The sequence below is a fragment of the Chelonia mydas genome, chromosome 5 (genome assembly GCF_015237465.2).
Source record: "Chelonia mydas isolate rCheMyd1 chromosome 5, rCheMyd1.pri.v2, whole genome shotgun sequence".
In the NCBI taxonomy this organism is placed as follows: Eukaryota; Metazoa; Chordata; order Testudines; family Cheloniidae; genus Chelonia; species Chelonia mydas.
In genome coordinates, this window is record NC_051245.2 from 110,046,350 (window position 1) to 110,070,169 (window position 23,820).

The following is a 23,820-nucleotide window of genomic DNA, read 5'->3' on the forward strand; positions in this document are numbered from 1 at the left end:
CACCACACCACAGAACCACTAACCCAGGAACCTATCCTTGCAACAAAGCCTGTTGCCAACTGTGTCCACATATCTATTCAGGGGACACCATCATAGGGCCTAATCACATCAGCCACTCTATCAGAAGCTCGTTCACCTGCATATCTACAAATGTGATATATGCCATCATGTACCAGCAATGCCCCTCTGCCATGTACATTGGTCAGACTGGACAGTCTCTGCGTAAAAGAATAAATGGACACAAATCAGACGTCAAGAGTGATAACATTCAAAAACCAGTTGGAGAACACTTCAATCTCTTTGGTCACTCGATTACAGACCTAAAAGTGGCAATTCTTCAACAAAAAAACTTCAAAAACAGACTCCAATGAAAGACTGCTGAATTGGAATTAATTTGCAAACTGGATACAATTAATTTAGGCTTGAACAGAGACTGGGAGTGGATGGGTCATTACACAAAGTAAAACTATTTCCCCATGTTTATTCCCCCCTCCACCCCCCACTGTTCCTCAGACTGTTCTTGTCAACTGCTGGAAATGGCCCACCTTGATTATCACTACAAAAGTTTCCTCCCCACCCCCGCTCTCCTGCTGGTAATAGCTCACCTTAAGTGACCACTCTCGTTACAGTGTGTATGGTAACACCCATTATTTCATGTTCTTTATGTATATAAATCTCCCCACTGTATTTTCCACTGAATGCATCTGATGAAGTGAGCTGTAGCTCATGAAAGCTTATGCTCAAATAAATTTGTTTGTCTCTAAGGTGCCACAAGTACTCCTTTTCTTTTTGCGAATACAGACTAACACGGCTGCTACTCTGAAACCTAACCATTTTATGTTTTCTCTTCTTTTTAAGCACTGGATGCATCTTGGGTGTAGGACTGGTTCTTTCATTTATGAGTCACAGCAGCCAAACAGAATCACGGGTTCATGTCTCTGCCTCTCTGAGGAAACTCTGTAACTACCTGGATGACAGTGAAGAGCAAAGCAGAACGTTCCAGGAGGTAGGACTCTTTTTTTTAATCATAACTTTCTATCCCCTCCACCTTTCCTTTGTCCCCACCCATAACATTGATTTTTACTGAAGACATAGCCATACCTCCCAGACTAATGATACACAATTCCAAGGTATGTTTCTTTTATGCATGAACCTTTGACTTCTAGTTTTTCTTTTATCATACCATTCTAGCTTTATATTTATTAAACAAAGCTTATTTGATATTCTATGTTTTTTATTTAATACAGCACCGGCACTAAAAAATAATGCATCAAACTGTTTTTAGATAGAAACTTTGTCTCTTCTTAGGTAGAATCCTTGCTGCAAGGGATAGTCTCCCAGAAAGCACAAAGCAAGTTACTGATAAACAAGGATAACCCTTCCTTTAAAGTGGTCTCTGCTCCTTTCTTTGGAAGTTTGTTTTGCTTGCTTCTGTGATTGTAGCACTAAGGAATGCTACTGTGGCTGAGAGTCAGTTTTCAAGTGTTTTAAAACTCAGATGAGTGGGGTTTAAGCATAACATTATTTATATAGTGCCAAAATGCATGACACTTAACAGACAAATGAGATGTCATCCCTGCCCCAAAGAGTTTACAATTCAAGTTGAGATGTAACTTGATTAGTGAGGCTGACAAAACTGGGGAAACTGTAATGTAGAATGAGAGAGAGAGCAAATTAGAGCATGTGCTTATATTTAAAAAAAGCCTGTTCCTGTCACATTTAAGCCCATTGCATGCTGAATAGTTGAATTACATAATCCCCTATTTTTCTAAGGGATTTATAAGCCATCAGTACAGAGTTCTACTTTTTTTGTACAGCACTAAAACTTGTTTCTTTTCTTTTTTAAAATAAAGGTATATTTTTATATAGTTCAGTTTTTGCTGGCAGTCAATATATGTTGTGGATTAGCCTTCTATAGTTCTTGGATTTTGCAATGAAGTGTTTTATAGCTATAAAGTAATGTTTCATCCCCATTGATTCTAGAGTGCTTTACTGAACCTTAACTGATGTACAAATTTTACACAGGGTTCAGTGCAGCAACTGCTGGAGTGAAATGCAGCAGCTGTTTAACATTACAAAAGACTTTGGGATCAGAAGTAAAGCATACTTCTTTTCAGTTTGAAACTCCATAGGGAATTTAGGGAGAAGGTATATAATTACGCCAGTTACAGTTTGCCCAGGATACTGGGACATGACTACACTTACAAAAAAAGCCATGGAATCTTTGATGACCAGAAGTGGTTGGGACCGTAGCTTACCATTTGTGTTTGTGGGGAAGGTTTCTGCACTCCCTGTCTTATTCCTGTCCAATATGTTCAACATTCCACACCTGCATCATACAGGGTTAATCCCTGACTCATCAATATTGTATCCTGTTGCACTAGTGTGTTCTTTGGAGGTCTCCCATCCAAGTACTGACCTGGTCCAACCTTGCTGCGTCTGAGAGCTGATGGGATCACAGCACATTGTGGTATAAACTCAAAGTATTTTCTTTCATTGTGTGATCTCCTGATTACACATACTGAAAAATGTGACTCTGTGTGTAGAAGGTCAAACAAAATTTTACCAAAAATATTTTTAAGCATGTAGTTTTGGACTTAAGCACGAAAAATATCAGTCCAGAGGATGAATCTTTCTAGGAAATTAAAAACAGCTGAAAATAAGGCCTATAATTGTAAAAAAAACTTCTTTACCGTAACTATAATTATGCCAGAACAGCACCGCATGTTTTTAAATACATAAGCCATCAGCATCCTGCATTGCCTGGGACAGGGGTTCTCAACTTTTTACTTTCTGAGATCCCCCACAACATGCTATAAAAACTTCCTGGCCCACAACTGTTTTTCTGCATATCCAGTAGATTAAAAACCAGGGCAGGCATTAGGGAGTAGCAAGCAAGGCAGTTGCCCTAGGCACCACACAACAGGGGCCCCACAAAGCTAAGTTACTCAGACTTTGGCTTCAGCTCCAGGTGGTGGGGCTTCTGACCCACACAGTGGGGCTTCAACTTTCCACCCAGAGTTCTAGCAACCCTGCTTGACGGACCCCCTGAAACCTGCTTGCGGCCCCCCCGGGGGGCCCTAGACTCCCATCTCTTATAATCTTATGTAAAGTTTCTGTTCACAACACTGAAGAATTTAGGATGATCTTTAAATGTCACAACTCTGTCTCCAGACGGACAATAAATACAAGCATTGTGCTAACACTGGATTGAATAAAATATACAAAGGCAAAGGAGACCAGAGTTAAGGCAGCAATTACAATTTACTACTTTGGTTTAGATATAGGAATTCATAAACATTTCAAAATACTAGGTACGTCTCTTACTATCTGTAGTACCTGGGCACAAAAGTTTGGGTTGAGGGCATATGTTTAGCTCTCAACATTAGATTTCCTTTGGTTTGGAGTATCAGTTAGTCAGTAGTGTAATTTTAATGTTTGATTGTTTGTCCGTTAATGGTCAGATACTGTAAATTTGAGTGTTATCACAATCCTGACATGTGGCATGCAGCAGCATTGGAAACCACATGGAAAGCTTATATTGGTCTGGTTATTTTACAGTGGACTTATTCCTATACTAAATGACTGTATCCACAATTTATTTCACTTGTTTCCTAGAATTAGGTATCCTTGAATACATTTGGGGTGGGTTACTCATTATCTGGGGTGAGGTGGGGGAATGAGGTACCTTGGTGTATATCTACAGTATTCATTAAAAGCTGTTTCCTATGTGTTCCCACCCTGGGAAATGTTAACCTGTCTTTTTTTTTTTTTTTTTTTACCTGTATTTTCCCCCTTTCCCTTTATTCAGATCCTTGCCTACTCCATTGCCTGTTCCTGCGTGTCTGCTTTCAGCATGAAAATCATAGAGGCAGTGGAGGCTGAAGAGATCGTGAACAAGTTGCGGACATTAGCGGAAAATAATCAGCAGGTTATATCCACAGTTTGGACCGCTTTCTTTCATTATATTAGTTTCTTTTCCTATGTATCTTTAACACTGCACCCATGTCAGCATAAGATGGAAATTCCTTGATTTCTTGGGTATTTGTTTGAAAGTGTGTGATTTGAGGAGTGTACAATGAAGGCCGGTTGTTTGATATGTATATTCCCTATAACTGTTCATGAACAAAGGGTGAGACAAAAACTGAATTTATATATGCTGACCATGTTTAAGGGAAAAGCTTACATTTTGATTTCAGGATGTCTCAGCATCTTGAACCTCCCAATTAATATCTTCTTCCTAGTTCTGTTCTTGAGACCTCCTCTCACTGGGGAAATAGCCTTTCTCTGGGTTCTCTTGAATTATAGGTAAGGCTACGGTTTTGTCACGGAGGTCGAGGAAGTCACAGAATCCATGACTTCCAAAGAACTCTGTGACTTCAGCCCTGCAGCCACAGGGGACAAGGGGCCCCAGCAGTGCTCCCCTGCAGTCATGGAGGGCAGGGGGATCCCCACAGTGCTCCCTGCCACTGGGAAGGGGGCAGGGGGACCATACAGCTCCCCTCTGCCACTGGTGGCGGAGGGTCCTGGAACTCTGAGTCCCCTGGAACTCTGAGTCCCCACCAGTGGTGAGGGCCCCCAAGATCCCAGCCACCTCGCAGCTGCCCAGTCCTTTCTCATTTTATCATGGATATTTTTAATAAAAGTCAGGACAGGTCAGGGGCTTTTTTTCTTGATTTTTCTTTATTGCCCATGACCTGTCCATGACTGTTACTAAAAATATCCATGATAAAATCTTAGCCTTAATTATAGGCAACTGAATTTCTACTCTTTCTGTAGACTCCATACTGCAGATCACAAACACAACCCTAATAGCTTGGTGTCTCAACCACAACTTCTTCTAGGGTTTCCCTTTCCACACAGTCAGTGTTCTAGGACAGCGATTCTCAAACTGTGGGTCACGACCCCATTTTCATGGGGTTGCCAGGGTTGGCTTAGACTTGCTGGGGCCCGGGGCCCAAGCCCGAGTGCTTCAGCCCTGGGCAGCAAGGCTCAGGTTACAGGCCCCCTGCCTGGGGCTGAAGCCCTTGGGCTTGGGCTTTGGCTTTGGTCCCCCGGCCTGGGGAGATGGGGCTTTGGCTTTACCCCCACCCATGCCCTGGGCTGGCGGGGCTTGGTTGGGCTCAGGCTTTGATCCCCGTTCCTGGGGTCCTGTAGTAATTTTTGTTGTCAGAAAGGGGTCATGGTGCAATGAAGTTTGAGAACCCCTGTTCTAGGATCTCCATCTAACAGATGATCAAAACAGCATTCTTTTGTTACTTCAGCATCCCTTGACTGCCCTTCTGTCACAGTTTGACTCTCTTCGCTCCAACAGCCTTGTTTCAGCACTGCTTCTTTCTCCTCGTCAAGCCAATCTCTACCAATGGGAAAAGAGAAGTGCTGTCACCGAGAGGAAATGCTGACAGGACTGTTCACAATAATCAGCAGACTAGTAAATGTATCTGGAAATGGGAGGCAAATCAACATTTACTTTTGTAATCCTTTTTCTTCACATCAGAAAACCATCCTCGAAAACAGAGACTCCTGCATCTTGGTCCCTGGGGCACTTGCTGGTGGTCTGCAAAGAGCTGGCTGGTCATATGATACTAGTCATATGATATTCATATAACTAGTTTCATAGTCATACTAGTCATGATACTGTGATACTAACTTGCCAGCAAGTTAAAGTAGTATGGACTGGATGAATGGACTATAAGGTGGATAGAAAGCTGGCTAGATCATTGGGCTCAACGGGTAGTGATCAATGGCTCCATGTCTAGTTGGCAGCCAGTATCAAGCGGAGCGCCCCAAGGGTCAGTTCTGGGGCTAGTTTTGTTCAATATCTTCAATAACCATCTGGAGGATGGCGTAGATTGCACCCTCAGCAAGTTTGCAGATGACAGTAAACTGGGAGGAGTGGTAGATACACTGGAAGGTAGGGACAGGATACAGAGGGACCTAGACAAATTAGAGGATTGGGCCAAAAGAAATCTGATGAGGTTCAACAAGGACAAGTGCAGAGTCCTGCACTTAGGACGGAAGAATCCCATGCACTGCTACAGACTAGGGACCGAGTAGCTAGGCAGCAGTTCTGCAGAAAAGGACCTAGGGGTTACAGTGGACAAGAAGCTGGATGTGAGTCAACGGTCCGCCCTTGTTGCTAAGAAGGCTAATGGCATTTTGGGCTGTATAAGTAGGAGCACTGCCAGCAGATCGAGGGACGTGATCTTTCCCTCTGTTCGACATTGGTGAGACCTCATCTTGAGTACTATGTCCAGTTTTGGGCCCCACACTACAAGAAGGATATGGAAAAATTGGAAAGAGTCCAGTGGAGGGCAACAAAAATGATTAGGGGGCTGGAACACATGACTTATGAGAAGAGGCTGAGGGAACTGGGATTATTTAGTCTGCAGAAGAGAAGAATGAGGGGGGATTTGATAGCTGCTTTCAACTACCTGAAAGGGGGTTCCAAAGAGGATGGATCTAGACTGTTCTCAGTGATACCAGATGACAGAATGAGGAGTAATGGTCTCCAGTTGCAGTGGGGGAGGTTTAGGTTGGATATTAGGAAAAACTTTTTCACTGGGAGGGTGGTGAAGCACTGTCACGGGTTACCTAGGGAGGTGGTGGAATCTCCTTCCTTAGAGGTTTCTAATGTCAGGCTTGACAAAGCCCTGGCTGGGATGATTTAGTTGGGGATTGGTTCTGCTTTGAGCAGGAGGTTGGACTAGATGACCCTTCCAACCCTGATATTCTATGATTCTGTGATTCTAGTTCCTTCTTTTTTCCAGCTGCTAAATCACATTCAAGAAGCTAAAAATACATTATGCTGTTGCCTAATGTCACTGTTTCATGTAAACAATTGCTGCAGTTGCAACAAGGGTGTTGTGTAATTGTGAAGTAGGTATTCTGTCAATGGGAGGGGATTTGGTCTAGGAGACAATGTTGATATTAAAATGTGATCCATACTGAAGAAGGTTGAGAATTCCCTGCCTTAAAGCACGGACTTTGTCCCACAGAATCAAGGAGTAGAAACTTGTAATGAGAATCCACTCTGGTCATGATGAGTGTCTATACAGCTGCTGATGTCCTAATAGTTGCATTATTAACTAATTTGCATTCCACTAGTTCCTTCCTCGTCACCAGGTTAAGGCAAAGGAGGCCTTGATGTTGTCTGGTATAGTTACAAATATATATGTTGCAAATAACGCACACAGTTACGTACATGCTTAATTTTAAGTACATGCGTAATGCCATTGACTTAAGCAGGTGCTTAAGCTTTTGCTGATGGTGGCCTAAATATCTCTCTGAACTATAACACTTGTTCTTCAGCTCTCAAAAAACAGGTATCTGTCACTTGACCTAAAGAAGTCCATTGACTGATAGCAGTAGCAGTCTCTATCCTTTTCTCAAGCCAGTCATTAGAGGGCAACATCATTCCCTGATATGTATACATAGACACGTACCAAACTGGTAGATTACAACATGACAGGGCTCAACATCGTAAAACTGGATGCTTCATATAATTCGATTTCCTGAAATTGATACCTGTAGTTTTGTCTCTTTGTTTCAGTCAACTATTGGTTTTAAAAGCACCTGCTATTTTGAATGATGATGTAGCTTGTGTTAATGAACATATCAGTAGGAAGTACTGCATCTGGAAAATGCGGGATGTTTTTCTTTTGAAAAAGGAATACATGGGCTTTTGTGAAAGCTGTTTTATAATCTGTGTTTTTGACATCTTGTGTTTCCTGCAGACATCCGGTTTTGCTTTGGCATTGGGTAGCATAGTTCACGGTTTGTCAGTCTGTGGACATGGGAAAGCAGAAGATTTGAGTAACAGACTGCTTCCTGCCTGGATGAAAATTGTGCTTGCAGAGGTAGAGGAGCTGTCTGTCCTTTTAAAAAAAAATAAATTACTAATGAGCTTATTTCATTAAGGAGAAGGAAATAGTTAAGAATAGTTTGAATTATTTGAGCAGGCAATTAGATTCACATTTAGAAGCAAGAATCTCTCTGCAGTCTGTTTAAAGAAAAAGCAAAATTTTCTTCTTTGCATGCTTGCGCATGTCCATTCCATGATAGGTGTGCGTGCACTGTGTGCACGGTCACTGGAGACTTTTTCCTCAGTGGTATCCATCGGGCCGGCTCTAGTGCCCTATGCTGTTGTGTGCTCATGCACCAGTATAAGGAGCCTGCTGTCTCTGCATCCTTTCAGAACCTTCTTACCGCCCATGACGGTCACTGGAACAGCTCCTCCTGCTTTGACAAACTCTTACTCAGTGCTCTTAGTTTAGTCCTTTTCCCTTGTTTCTCTATCCTAGTTCTTTATTTTCTCAGTTTAGACTGTTGTAGATTAGTTGTATGTAGTTAGTTGGTGCTTCTCACCCTGTTAGTGGAGTTTCATCTGGTGCTGGGGCATGCCTCAGTCCCCAGTTTCAAAGCCCTGTTCCTCCTGCAGCCAACCTATGCCTGTGAGTGACCCGCACTCCAGTTGTCTGAAGTGCCTGGGAGAGACTCATCAGGGACCTCTGTCGGAACTTCAGGTCCCATACAAAGAAGAACAAGGAGGCCAGGTTGAAGTCCCTCCTGATGGAGGCAGCACTTAGTCCCTCATTGGAGCCGAGAAGGTCCCACTCAGCACCCAGTACCTCAGAGTTGGTGTGGAGTGCTCCTCCCACTGTGGGAGTCTCTTGGCACCATTCTCCTTCACCTGTGCCAAAGAAAAAACATAAGATTCAGCTGGCCAAGAGGGGACTCTGAAGAGAGCCAAGCATGGGGAGCACAGTGGAGTGCGGCCTGAGTGAGGCCACTCCTCTGCCCCCGCTCTGAGGGGGGCACCATTGAGTTGGCCTCATATGCAGGCTCCATTGAGTCCAGTCCCAGACAATCCCTCGGCATCAGAGGGGCAATACAGCACCAGTGGGATCACGGTACTGTCTACTCTGGAGGCGTTCATTGCAGCCAGGGACCTGCTAGCACTATCGGTAAGGCTGCGTTTGTGTCACGGAGGTCATGGAAGTCACAGAATCGGAATCCATGACTTCCAGAGACCTCCATGACATTCTCTGCTTCAGCCCCAGGGCTGCAGGACTCTGGAGCTGACAGCCAGTGGAGCTCTGGCAGGGTTCCAGTGACAGGTGACAGCAGCAAGAAGCGACAAGGGGGACCCTGCAAAGTTCCAGTGACAAGTGACAGACTCCTGAGGGGGCTCTCCTCAGGGTTCAAGCAGTGGGCGACAGCCTTGCATCGGGGGAGGGGGATGCCTCGGGTAAGCGGCTCGGGTGTCCCATTTTCTCTTTGGGAAATAGTCACCCTGCAGCTCCCAGCCACTGTGGGTGGAGGGGGAACCCCACAGATCCCAGCCACTAAGGTGATGGGGGGAAACCATGGAGCCGCAGCAGTAAAAGTCACAGACAGGTCACGGCTTCTGTGAATTTTTGTTTATTGCCTGTGACCTGTCCGTAACTTTTACTAAAAGTAATCATGACAAAAACTTAGCCTTAGCAATTGGTACTGCTTTTGCCAGCAGTACAAGAGTCGGTGGTGTCATTGCTGGGGAGAAAAAGGGAGCACGTGGCCACTACTAGAGCGACTTATCCCGCCAAATGGAAGCGTTTTCTCCATGTGGTCCTCCCAGCGAGACCTCTGACCTGCTAGATCACCTCTCCAGTCAATGCTGCTGCTTCTGAAACAGCAGGGCCTAGCCATTTCATCTATTTAAGGTACACCTAGCAGCCATCTCAGCCTTCCACCCTCTGGTGGAGGATAGGTCATTTTTTTTCTCACAAAATGTCCATTTCCTTCTTCAAGGGCTTAGAGACCTGCAAATTCGCGACCCCATTCCCCCGTGGGACCTAAACCTGGTCCTGTCAAGACTCTCAGGCCCTCCTTTTGAGCTGCTGACATCGTGCCCCTTGTCACACCTCTCCTGGAAGGTCGTGACCTGGTTGTCAGTGCATACTTTTTCATCCTATTATGCTGTTAGGGGGCTTATTCTTTCATGCACTTACTTCCCTGGTCCTACTCGCATGAACAGAGAGCAACAATACCCAAAGTCCAAAGATGCAAACAATTCGATGTTTATTGGGGTGAACTTCCAGCAAGGATGATTCCAGTTTCCTTTCTTAGTGTCCCCCTTTCCAGCTCTGACACCACAGAGCCTTACCTGTGTCCCTGTTCCCATTCCCCCCCCATTAGCAAAACATGATTCCAGTTTCCCCACCCTCATTCCCTGTTCCCATTCCCCACCCCGTTTACTTCCTGATTGACAGCAGACTATATAGTAAAACTTGAGTTCTGCTTAGCTACACCTTAACCTATCATTTTACTGAAGTTTAACTAGCCAATCCTAACATATTGTAACATGATTATTTAACCAATTATATCCCACCACCTTAATTAGTTTACACCCAGCAAAATTCATTATACAGCAGACAGAAATAATCACAGAACCAGACAGAGTTATACAGACAAACAATAGGGAAATGGGGACTACAATGATAGAACAACACAGAAATGAGGATTTCACATCCCAGCTATTGATAAGTGAGTTCTTGCCAGACAGGATGCTATCAACCTAAGTTTCCTTTTACATTTTCTAGGCACTTCCCTTTCTCTGGAGGTGATAGGCACTATCAGGACAGGATTGTATTCCTAACAGCCCAATAGCACCTTATTTCAATTATACTAGTTTTGAATGTGAGGATGTGACCGTTTGCTTCCCAGCTTTTGGCTGCCTCTGCTGCTTAGCCAAAGGCCTTAGCCTAAGAACAGGGCCTCAGACTGTCACAGTAAAAGAAGGCCCTTACGCTGGCAGACAGTGATTTTGATTCTTTCTTTTTTACCTCTATAACTAGCTAAGTGATCAGAATACACCTGTATTCTTAGAGTATAGGCCTTTACAGTCAGGCCTGCATATCTATATCCTGACATACGCCATCACCCAGCAGGCTAGAGATGATGCTGGGTTTGGTAGAGCAGTGTTGCAATCTGCATGTCCATGAACTGTCAGCCTAACTCCTAAGCTATTGCTTGGGAGGCACCTAATGTGGAATGGACATGAGCAAGCATTCAAAGAAGAAAAAATGGTTAATAACTTTTCTGTAACTGTTGTTTTTTGAGATGTTGGTCATGTCCATTCCACGACCCACCCTCCTGCCCCTCTGTCGGAGTTAGCCAGCAAGAAGTAACTCAGAGATTGTGGAGCTGGCTTGGCTCCTTATACTGGTGCACCAGAGGGCGCTAGAGCCAGCCCGATGGATACCACTGAGGGAAAAATCTCTGGTGACTGTACACCCAGCGTGCTCATACCTAACGTGGTATGGACATCTTGAAGAACATCAGTTACAGAAAGGTTATTAACCGTTGGGTTTTTTTTTATAAGCAACAAGGTAATGTAAGGCAGCTCTCTACCAAAAATATTCCAGATAGTCTGTGAGAGCTCAACTGCATTCTTTACTCACATTGAGTAGTATCTTAGTCCATGAGTAGTCACACTGACATTGAGATTACTTATGAAGTAAGGTGGTACTTAACAAAAATTAAACTGGCAAATGGAATTGTTGTTTTGCTGTTCACTGTAAGTTCACCCTAAGCGCATATTTCATTAAGTAATAAATGGCTTTAGCTCTACTTTTATCACCCTGTAAATTGCCATCTGTATGCCCAGTGAATACCGAAGCTACGCTGTGATGCTTAGATTGCATTTAGTGTAGTAGGTGGAGCTGAACAATTCTAGGCCTACTGAAGGCAACATTAATCACTGTCATTTAACTGAATAGAAAATTGAGTGAAATGTATTCATTTATTATGCTTACAATTCCGTAGTAATGATTTATCCCATTGTGCCAAAAAATTACATATGAAATGTAATTTTAAAAGCAGATCCTAAATGAATCCTCCAAGATGGGATTTGAAGGTAAATATTAATAACAGCAACACAAAATTTTGACAGTCTGTATAAAGACTCGGTCATCTCAGCATGTTCTTATGGGTGATGCACTTCAAAGATGTTAGACTGGAACATGCTGTAGTGGGAGATGCTACATCAATGAGAAATATACTGTTGTTTGAGAAAAGGAGCAAGTCCCAGAAATGCTATTTATTTCAGAACCTTGGTAACATAGTTGGGTCTCACACTCAGAGGCGAGCATATGAGTTTGTTGGGGAAGAGGTATGTCTGTATAGTTCAGAATTAAAATGAAAGTCTTTTCTTGGAGGAAAATGCCTTTGCTGTTCAGTGTTTTGCCACCTTCCACCCCTTTGTCATGTGTTGGTTTTGCTTGGATTTATAGGGGTCTCCCACAATGCAGCGTCTGGCTGCTGTCAATGGGCTGGTCGCATTGGTGGGTTCTGAAGCATCCATGATACAGGTAAAAAGACATAAGCACATGATACTTGTGTTTCCTTTAGAAACAAAGTTAAAGATTCAGGCTGGAAAACAGAATGGGATCTCTATGAGCACCTATAACACCAGAATGGATTTTTTTTTTTTTGGTGGGGGGGGGGGCGGGCGGTGTTTAATACATTGAATAATTAAATAACTAGGCTTACTTAATAGCAAAACATTCAGTTTGCTGCAGAGTTTTGAATTAATTGTACAAACATTTATTTCCTCTGTCAGAATAATATCTTTGAAAAGGAAATTTGGTCCTTAGGTTGCTTTCAACAATATTTGTTGGGTATGAGAGCTAAACCTGTTCCTCCACCATCAGTTATGCATTTCATTGTTTTGCTTTTCCTTCAGATGTTCACATAGTTTTGCTTATTTTTTTCCTGGCAGCTGAAATCTGAGGCTATCCAGTCCTCCCAGTTTCAAAATAAACTTAATGAAATCATCAGAACCCTGACGCAGGTGAGAGGATCATGTCTGTCTCCAATAATGTGTGATGTGAACTGTACTACAGTACCTTGTGTGGAGGATCCAGATTTAATTTAAAAAAAAAAAAGTACCATTGTTTTTGTGTCCAGCTTGCTGTTGCAGCATGGAATGAAGAGATAATGAGACTAGCCTACAAATTCATGTCCAATGATTGCCTTCACAGATAGTCAGTTTTTCTGGGGTGATTGGTCTTCAAACAAATGCAGCTTGGCTTTTAGGACACCTTCATCAATCCAGTTTGTCCTCAACACAGAACAGAACGTCCGGTAAGATGCTTCCGTTGTTGTTGTTGAAGAATAGATGACCGGCTTTAGGGGGAGGCCCTTGTGCTAGAACACTGCAGCCACGTAAAATGAAAAGACAATCTTTGGCTCTAAAAGCTCACAATCCAAGGCATGAACTTGGAAGTTGTCACATGCAATCAGATCCTTATACCCGTGCAGAGCCTCGTTAAAGTCAGTGAAAAGAACAGGAGTACTTGTGGCACCTTAAAGACTAACAAATTTATTAGAGCATAAGCTTTCGTGGGCTACAGCCCACTTCATTGGATGCATAGAATGGAACATATTGTAAGAAGATATATATATATACATACAGAGAAGGTGGAAGTTGCCATACAAACTGTAAGAGGCTAATTAATTAAGATGAGCTATTATCAGCAGGAGAAAAAAACTTTTGTAGTGATAATCAAGATGGCAAATACTCTCCAGCAACCACACAACAAAAACACTAACGCAGGAACCTATCCTTGCAACAAAGCCCAGTGTCAACTCTGTCCACATATTTATTCAAGTGGCACCATCATAGGACCTAATCACATTAGCCACGCTATGAAGGGCTCGTTCACCTGCAGATCTACCAATGTGATACATGCCATCATGTGCCAGCAATGCCCCTCTGCCATGTACATTGGCCAAACCGGACAGTCTCTATGCAAAAGAATAAATGGACACAAATCTGACATCAGTAATCATAACATTCAAAAACCGGTAGGAGAACACTTCAACCTCTCTGGCCACTCAGTAAAAGACTTAAGGGTGGCAATTTTGCAACAGACAAGCTTCAAAAACAGACTCTAGTGAGAAACTGCTGAGCTTGAATTAATATGCAAACTAGATAACATTAACTTGGGTTTGAATAGAGACTGGGAGTGACTGGGTCATTACACATATTGATTCTATTTCCCCATGTTAAGTATCCTCACACCTTCTTGTCAACTGTCTAAATGGGCCATCTTGATTATCACTACAAAAGTTTTTTTTCTCCCGCTGATAATAGTGGATACAGAATAACACGGCTGCTACTCTGAAACTTGTCATTAAAGTCAGTGGTGTTGAGTGCAAGGGTCTCTTCACATGTTTCTGCTTGCAGAATCAGAGTCTAAGAGCTCACGAGCTAAACTTTTCCAGTCCAATCTGTATTTTAAAATTAATTTAAAAAATTCTGTGTTGTAAATTTAAAACTAGAAAATAATTCATAATTGTTTTAAAATTAGATTTGTGCAGGAGGACCTTGAACTGTGTTTTGCAACTGAAATATTTATACTGTGCTCTGAGAGCTAATTGGATTTCCAGTTTTGCTGACTTCTTATTTCAGCATCTTTTCCCCTTAAATATTTTAAACATTTAAAAACCAACAAATACAAAGAAAGGACAATAAATGAGATTAATTTTTCATAACTGTACTCCTACAGGTGAGCTATTCTCTGATTAGCTAAAAGGCACAACTAATCTGTCTTCATAAGCAGTCCAGTACAGCTATTCACGAAGGATGAAATTAATCTCTGTGCAGAGGGTCAGCATGAGGGCTATGCATCACTTAAGTCCCACTTAAGCCTATAAAAGAGCATAAGTGGGATTTAAATGGTACATAGACTCTTTACTGGCCCTCAGTGCAGGTGTGAATTTCTCCTAATGGTATGGAGTGACCAATTATAACTGCACCAGTAATCCACCAGGTAAATGATTGCAGGGCAAGGTGACTGATGAAATATAATTCAATAGAGGGAGCTAAGTATAGGCCATTAGTTTTAATCTGACTCAAATTGTAAATGAGTCAGTAGCATCAAGAAGGGACACATGGCCACACCACAAAAACAACCCTCAATCCTCTTGGTGGCAGTCTTGGCAGAGAGGCCAAGGACTTAGTGGGTATGGAGTGTAACCTGTGTTGTTATCCTTCGCAGTGTTCCCTACAGGTTAGGGTAAAGCCCTATAAACTGAGGTGTGGGCAGAAGTTTACACACCACAATAGCTTCTTAGTGGATAAATGAATGAATCTGTTCCTCATTGCTGGCAGTCCAGCATCTTTCATCAACACTAAATTCACATGGAAAGAAAGATGGGCGGGGGGGAAGCCAGTGATAACATCTGCATCAGTCTTTTGATCTAATAGAAATAGTCACTATCAGTGTGTTAACCGAGGATCAGTTCATAAATACCTCATTTTGCCTTTGAATGTATAGGGTAGTTGGAAATTATTATTTGTCCTGCCAAATTGCTGGCTTATTTCATAATTTTTGTCTTCACAGTTCCTCCAGACTTCAGCTACTTGCCTGAAAACAGCTTTATCAGGGCAGCTATTGACTTTGCCATTGAAGGAGGAAAGAAAGGTGAGATGGAGCAAATTCCATAATGATGTGAAAATGTGCTGCTTCTGTCAAATGTGATTTGACCTATGTTTTTACCTGTCAAAACCTATAAAAAATCACTAATGAATTATATTAAAAATAGAAATTTCAGTGAACAATATTTTAATATAAACCATGTTGGAACCTTGTTAAATTTGTGTAGAAAATCAGAGTGGAGATAAGGTAGTTTTTTCTACAGAATAGCTAGTTGAGCTTTACTCAGCCCTTTACTCCAGTCGGACTTTATATTGAGTTAGCTATCTTGATGTTTAAAAAAACAACTCCCACCTTCTTTGCAGTAAAGACAAAGCCTTCGACTTGGGCTTGGGTAGAAGTTAAATGAGGGCTAGAATTTGCATTGTAGATGTCTGTTGGATGGAACTAGGGGAACTGGTGGCAGAAAGCTTTGCTCTGTTCCGAATTCTGGTGCTGATTTTCTGTGTGAATATGGATAAATCATGCAATCTCTCTGCATCAGTTTCCCTGCCTGTAAAATGAGGACAATAATAACTGACCTCAGAGAAGTGGTGTAAGGCTTAATTTATTAATGTGTTAAAGTGCTTTAAGAGTTTCGGATGGAAGTTGCTGTAGAAGTACAAATTAAATTAAAGTATTTTTATTTCTAAAATTAATTTTAGACTAGCTCCCCTTCAGCAGAGACAGAAGAAGACTTCTTTAGCAGACCGTTCTTTGTATAATCCAACAACTGCATTCCAAAAAGTTTGCAGCATATTCAGCCAATTGTAGTCAATACAAATGACAGAATATTTTTAGGTGCTTTTATAATGTCTTTGTCTTTCATTACAGATTGTTTTTCAGTCCAGTATGTAATACTGTAAATTCATGTCTTATGCTTTTATATTCCTTGTTTTGGTTATTTTACCCAATTTGCTCATCATGAAATTCAAGTGATAGTTGGTTGTTCTGTTGCAGGCCCTGAATCCATTCCCCCTCACTTGGTGAAAGTAGCTTTGGCACCTGTAGCTTTAGTTGGAGAAAGCTACCAGTATCCACCTGTCAACTGGGCTTCAGTTCTTTCTCCTTTGATGAGACTAAACTTTGGTAAGTTTAATGATTTTATGAGTCCTTTGGATCATTTTCATGTGACTTGTGTTCAAAAGATCATACTGTAAAACTCGAGTTCTTTAAAGAGAGTAGAGCATTTAATACACCCTGAAGTATGATTTTTTTGTTTCTGAGCTTATGTTTGCAAACATTCCCATGGGGACATTGCAATTCCAATACTGGAACAAATTAGAGAAGAATTAGAGCCACAAAGTTCAGATCTAGATCTGAAATTCCCCAGAATTCAGGAGTTTCTGGATCAGATTTGGGATTTGGCCCATTTTAGTAATAGGAGCCTACTGCAACATTGGGACCTGGATCTAAACTTGTCAGTGTCCACAGTAAGGGAGAAGCTGGAAGTTGCAATACAAATTGCTCTTGGATTTAGATTGTGTGGCTTTGGAGGGCTCAGTAATAGGGAGGCTGCACTTATTTCTTGCTGTTAGCCATTTTATTTATTCACAAGGTGCTCTTAAATCCAAAATTCTGGAAATTATGAAACTGTCATTGTGGAAAGCAAAGCCCTTGCCAGATGTAGAAAGATCATAGGAGGTTTTGCTGATATTTTTGCCTGATGATGTGTTCTTTCAATGAATTCTCTTAAGTTATATAAGAGAAATTTGCAAGAGTATTTCTTATATTGAACCAAATTGTCCATATTGCTGTAATACCTGAATGGTGCTTTGAATGTGGAAACTTGTTTAACACACTGGGAAAAATCGTGTGTCCTCTTTTACCGAAGAAAGAGGAGTTTCATGTTATTGTGAACCACAGAAGTTCCAGAAGAAACAGTGCATCCGTTTAGTTCCTTTGTTTTAATTCGAAGGAACAGTGCATCCGTTTGATTCCTTCGTTTGAGACTGCTTGGTCTTTGACATATAAACTCTTCTCATTGTACCTGAGTAGAATTATGGAAGTTAAATATATGCATGAAGAAGTGAATAGATACCCCTTTGTATTAGTAGTGGGTGGTTCGTGAGCAGTGCTGATGTTGGGCTGCAGAAGCAGAAAGCAGAGCAATTGTATTCTAGCCTGACATCCAAACTGGAAATGTGAAACCCTGAAGTAATTTTCAAGAAACATGATCATGAATATTTTTGTGATATATACTGAGTTCAGTCATAATAATAGTTATTCATGAATATTTGGATGAGGGATGGGTATTTGTGAATATGGTTATGAATCCTGAAAGTTTCACATGTTCTAACATGAATGATTTATTCATCCATAAACTGATAACAAAAGCAGATTATTTTCCTGTTTTAAAAAGTTCAGTGCTGCATTCGTGGAGCAGAAACAACACTATGTGATTTAGGATAGGCATACCTCACAACTACTGAATAACAAATAGCTTGGGTGAACAGTTTGCAAACAATCTACAGTCTGTAAATTATTAATCCAAACTATTTGGTGAATGCTTACAAATGACAAATACTTTTGTAGCAATCTGGATTGGGTACCAAACAATATGCTAACGAAAAAGGCTAAATTTCTAAGTCAGATTCTCAAAATCACGAGCATAATGTTAGGCTCCTAAATCCATATTTAGACATTGAAGTGAATAACCTTATTTCAGAAGTAAAACTACTCAACAGCATCTATTCCAGTCAACTTTAGGCTCCCATTTTTGAAAATTTTGGCCCAAATAAATAAGATTAATAACAAATGGTTCCACTTTCAAGTATTCTGGAAATGTATATAAAGCAAAGTTGAATTAAGACTAAGCTTGATAAATTTATGGAGGGGATGGTATGATGGGACTGCCTAAAATGGCATGTGGCCCATCAGTGACTGCCAGTAGCAAAAATTCCCAACGACTGGTGATGGGACACTAGATGCGGAAGGCTCCGAGTTACTACAGAGAATTCTTTCCTAGGTATCTGCCTGGTGGGTCTTTCCCATAAGCTCAGGGTCTAACTGATCGCCATATTTGGGGTCAGGAAGGAATTTCCTCCTGGGTCAGATTGGCAGAGACTCTGGGGGGGTTTCGCCTTCCTCTGCAGCATGGGGCACAAGTCACTTTCAGGTTTAAACTAGCATAAACTAGCACTATTTCAGGAGTGGGTGGGTGAGGTTCGTTGGCCTGCAATGTGCAGGAGAGCAGACTAGATGATCACAATGTTCCCTTCTGATCTTAAATCTATGAGGCTAACTTTAAATGTCAGTATTAAATTTGAAATCCCTGTCCTTCGTGTGCGGCTACAATAGAATGAACTGTTATGAAAGCCATTCCATTGTGCAAAGCAAACTCTTTTCAGATTTGTATGGTTATCTTTATCAAGGGACGGACAATTTCAGATTTTTGGGGAGCCTGAACAGGACCCACTAATTAGGAATTCAATAACTAACATAAGAACTCTATTCTTTAGAAAGATCCCCTACACCCAGACCAGAAGAATGTCTGTGCCCATGCTCCAACAGCAATAACAATGATTCACCTGTAGTTCTGCGAAGTTGACATTTACACTGGTGCACAGCATGCTGAATGTAAATGGAGCAGAACAGGCTGAGCTTAGCAAAAAAGGAATATCAATCCTTGGTTCCCCTTCAAGGGGTTCTTTAATAGTTTGATTATTCTCTCCATTTAGCAAAGAACATTGATTCTTTTTATTTTCCATGTTCACATTTTAATGCTTTTCTTAATTAAATTTGAGTGAATGCCACATGCTTGGATTCTGGACACATCCAAGGGTAATAAAGAAGTTACATAAATAGAGAGGTTTGCTCTAAATGTTACCAGTGGTGTCACAAAAACACAACATATTTCTGCTAGAATAAAAACATTTACCTTCGTTTTTATTTTTTCAGCATTATGGGCTGAGAACAAATTGAAAGTTAAAAGAATTGCATTGTAAACCATTCACTTTCTTCTCCTTTAGGGGAAGAGATTCAGCAACTGTGTATTGAACTTGTGGTGACCCAGGCTCAGTCATCTCAGAATGCTGCAATGCTCTTGGGGATGTGGGTAGTACCACCTCTAGTCTACAGTCTTAGCGTATGTATATCAGCGTTGAGCTCCAGAAGGCTTATGAATACTCTGTGTCCTCTTTTCTGTGTATAAGCTTCCTTACACAGGAAAGCACATCTTAATCCTGCGCACCTACATGCTTACTATTCCAGCCCTGCATTTCATCCAAACACAGTGACATTTGTGCAGAATTTTCTAAAAGTTTTGTTAGATCAGCAAATGGCTTTTAATGGCTCTCTGAAATTACTTATAACAGAGACTTCAAACTCAAGGCAGACTTGAGACTTTCCATCACCTATCTATTTACTTATTTTTCACTGAATGCATCTGATGAAGTGAGCTGTAGCTCACGAAAGCTTATACGCATATCAATTTGTTAGTCTCTAAGGTGCCACAAGTCCTCCTTTTCTTTTTGAGGATACAGACTAACACGTCTGCTACTCTGAAACCTGTTATTTATGTCAGTTATTCATCTTGCTTTCCTTCCTTTCTGTTCCTCTAAATTAATCTTTATACAGTTGAAAGGGTAATCTATGTTAGCATCAAAATTCGTGCTATCCTCAGATGAAAAGTGGGAATCAAGTGGTGGAAATTCAGTATGGGCGCTACAAGGCCCCCAGCAACACATGAAATTAGTCCTTTAGAAATCCTGCAAACTTCCACATCAACCATAGCTAGGATCAGTAATGTCGCTCTGATGACTTCAGTGGAGCTGTGCTGATCTACACCAGCTGAGAAGCTGGCCCAAAATCATTAGAAGAAAATCCTGCTCAGTTTAGTCTATGATCCTCCAGTTCTCCATGGTTTAGTGAATTGGTAATCCATTTGAGTTGGTAAAGATGTTAAAAGTTTTGGGATTTGGTAAGGGGTTTGTCACTGGCAAGGAGAAGACTCGAGTTTGAGCCTCTCATTTCTCAACACAGCAGAGTCTGCAGGCCACAAGGGCAGTGCATTCAGCTCCACGAAGTGGAGAATTTAGCCTCGTCCTGAAAATTGAGAAGCAATCTTCAAGAGGTTTGAAGTACACTGCTTCTGCACTTCTCTGCCAGAGAATTGAACTGGGTTGTGCATTTTGTGTTGCATGGGTCAAGAGTTCTGCTGGAAGGCCCCAGTTGTACTCTATCTGATAGGACACTATCCTCAGTATGTGAGAGAACCTGAGGAAAATTTAACAGATCACAAGGGATTAAATTACTGCTTCAACTAGTGTTCCTAAGCACTATGGTAATACAAATAATAAATAATAATAACAAAGAAGTGGGAGAAGCTTCTATAGTTATTTGGGATGAAAAAAATTCAAAAGTGCCTCAAGTCCCAGTGACTTCGGCACTTTTGAAAATTTTACCTTTTGTCTATAGCTGAGGGACAATGGAGGTTTTGATCTAAAACTAAGAGAAGGTGGAGTCCAAATTTTTTAGCATAGAAGAAAGAAACTGTTTGAGTCACTGGTAAATCTCTTCTACTTTCTGCTATAAATCATACTGGAAGATTAAGTTCTGTGTTCTGGGTACTGTACTCTAGAGCCATTTAAAACTTTCCAATTTTGCCTCTAATAATTAGTTCATGTTACCTCAATATTATTAAAAAAGAAAAGGAGGACTTGTGGCACCTTAGAGACTAACAAATTTATTTGAGCATAAGCTTTCTACAGCTCACTTCATTGGATGCTCACGGAAGCTTATGCGCAAATAAATTTGTTAGTATTTCAAATGCATTCAAAATATTTTATAGTGGACAGTGTGGCTGATGAGGATAATGAAATATAGAGCTTTCCAACTCCAGGTGCCACAAGTCCTCCTTTTCTTTTTGCGGATACAGACTAACACGGCTGCTACTCTGAAACCTATCAATATTAGTAGTATTCCCTATACTTAATAAAAGAAATCACCTTAGGAATAGTGAGATAATGGTATTAATTATCTAAGGTAGTAGGAAAGACTTTGAGCACAACCAATGTCCAGTAATGCCCTGTATTTGCCCTTCAGATGAAAACCAGGAAGTATCTTTTTACTACTTTGCCTCTGTGGATGAAACACGTTGCAGAAGACAAACTACAGACTTTTATTGAAGTGTTTTTAGTACAGCATTTTGAAACGAAGAAGCACCCAAAAAATCGTGAGCTTTGCCAGAGCATCTTACAAGGACTCAGCCAGGCTATGAAACTTCCAAGCCCTGCCCAATACTGCTGGAGCCTTCTGTGCCAGGCGGCAGAGAAAATATTTGAGCTTTTGCCAGAAAAGATTCAGGTAAGAGAAGTAAATATTCACATTCTAGTACAGAATTTTAAGGTTTTGGTTTTTTAGGGTTGGGAAGGTTTAGGGAGCAAGGCTGGATGGAGAGATGATAAAGCCACTATAAGATGTTTGCCTGAGTTTTCCACTGTTGGCAAAAACTTTTTTTTTTTTTCCATGAAATCTGCACTGAGCCATTGGATTTAAAATTCGAAGCAGGTGTTTTGCGTAAATAATCTAATACCATTCCGGTGAAAATATCTTCAGATACTCTTTAGATTATGGTAATTTGTAGTGGACTGGAGTGGACTTTGCCTCACAAATAATTAGGCAATTTAAAAAAATAAAGAATTTGTACTGAGGTAAAATAATTGTTGAAATGGAAGCAGAGAATAATCATGGGAAAAAAACAATTTTAGACAGAAAATTTCTCACAGTGGCAAATTTCTTGAGGACAACAAACAGAAAATACACAAAAGGAAAAGCACTTTTCTTTAGAAGTTTTCAACTTCTTGTTTTTGTTAAATAGTCAAATTAAATACATTCAAGTCCAGCATAAATGCAAAATAAGTGATATATTTTCCAGCTTCATTTTACTTAGAAACTTTATTAAATGATCCCAATGAATAAAAAGGCCCTTAGCGTCTTCATTACTTTAATGATATTAAAATACAGTTATCCATGTACAAATACACATTTTTTTCTTTTTCCAGAGAAGTGAAATGGAGATGTATATTGAGGTAGCAAAATGCCTCTCAGAAATGGCCGATGCAGAGGTTGACCGGATTGCCCAGTTCTCCAAGGTGATCGTGTTTCATTCTAGGCTTCTAGAACTCTCCCCAACACTTGTTTATGTATGGGATGAAGACTCACCTATACAGTTTTATACATCATCTAGAATATTTTAACACCTCTCAAATACTGATTAATGTATCCTCACATCAACCCTGTGTAGTAATGTCATTATCCTCAGTTTACAAATGGGAAACTGAGGTAATGGGAAAAACTCCTATTGACTTCAGTGGGCTTTGAATCAAACCCTAAATGACTTCCCAAATTCAGACAAGTCTGTAGCAGGGTCAGTAACAGAAACTAGGTCTCCTGAATCCCAGTCTAGTGGTTTAACCACAAGACCAACCCCTTCTATAGATTGGCCATCTGATTCTTTAAACATACTAAATACAATGTTGTAACCCACTGTGTCTGAGTTGATGTATCCTGGACACTGTTGCAAAATTGAAAAAGTGTATTGCAATTTTTTGATTTCACACTTGTCACTATTATGGATTTACCACACAGTATTTCAAATGCATTCAAAATATTTTATAGTGGACAGTATGGCTGAGGAGGATAATGAAATATAGAGCTTTCCAACTCCAGGTCACTTGCTCAAATAGAGTTGAGATTAATAGTGATCCAAAGTTAAGATCTGGTGATGAAGTGACTTCTGTGGAATGAGTTGGTGATCTCAGATCAAGCCCCCTTATATGCGGGTGTCCATATCCCATAACCACCATGGTACCCTTGCTGGCAGACTCTGAGAGCAGTCCAAAAATTTTAAACAGGCCTTTGAAACTGAACTATCCTCTCATTACGAGGTTAGTCCCTTGGGGTCAGGATGAAGTCACATTGGAAAAGCAGTATGAGAAAATCTGCATTGCTACAGTCCATGTTATTCCTGTTTTGTGCAACTAAGACTTACACCAGGGTTGTCACATTGATCCCTTCCATAAGCACTAATCATTGTTTAGAAGTGTAAGCAGGGTCTGATTGTACTGACTTACGTGCATTTCAGAGAATCATAGAATATCAGGGTTGGAAGGGACCTCAGGAGGTCATCTAGTCAACCCCCCTGCTCAAAGCAGGACCAATCCCCAATTTTTGCCCCAGAACCCTAAATGGCCCCATCAAGGAATGAACTCACAACCCTGGGTTTAGCAAGCCAATGCTCAAACCACTGAGCTATCCCTCCCCCCTTTCATGTGCTATTATATGACCCCACGTGATATGTATTATATACTGTATCCTGTCCAATTCATTTAACCTCCCCCACCCAAAAAAAATA

General features: G+C 41.0%; 1 protein-coding gene across 6 annotated transcripts in view; it reads left to right on the forward strand.

Moving 5' to 3' along the window:
• FOCAD (focadhesin) overlaps positions 1-23,820 on the forward strand; it is a 199,744-nt gene that overhangs the window by 167,260 nt on the left and 8,664 nt on the right. For 5 of the 6 annotated variants that reach the window (XM_007061677.4, XM_043546322.1, XM_027824161.3 and 2 more), the window contains 11 exons: positions 859-1,006; positions 3,812-3,931; positions 7,737-7,859; positions 12,276-12,353; positions 12,764-12,835; positions 13,026-13,128; positions 15,393-15,473; positions 16,425-16,553; positions 19,436-19,551; positions 21,510-21,770; positions 22,469-22,558. In XM_007061677.4, coding sequence (XP_007061739.2) covers positions 859-1,006; positions 3,812-3,931; positions 7,737-7,859; positions 12,276-12,353; positions 12,764-12,835; positions 13,026-13,128; positions 15,393-15,473; positions 16,425-16,553; positions 19,436-19,551; positions 21,510-21,770; positions 22,469-22,558 — 1,321 coding nt within the window. Of the gene's footprint in view, positions 1-858; positions 1,007-3,811; positions 3,932-7,736; positions 7,860-12,275; positions 12,354-12,763; positions 12,836-13,025; positions 13,129-15,392; positions 15,474-16,424; positions 16,554-19,435; positions 19,552-21,509; positions 21,771-22,468; positions 22,559-23,820 lie in introns of those variants that run through there. The other variant, XM_037902048.2, reaches the window with a different exon arrangement.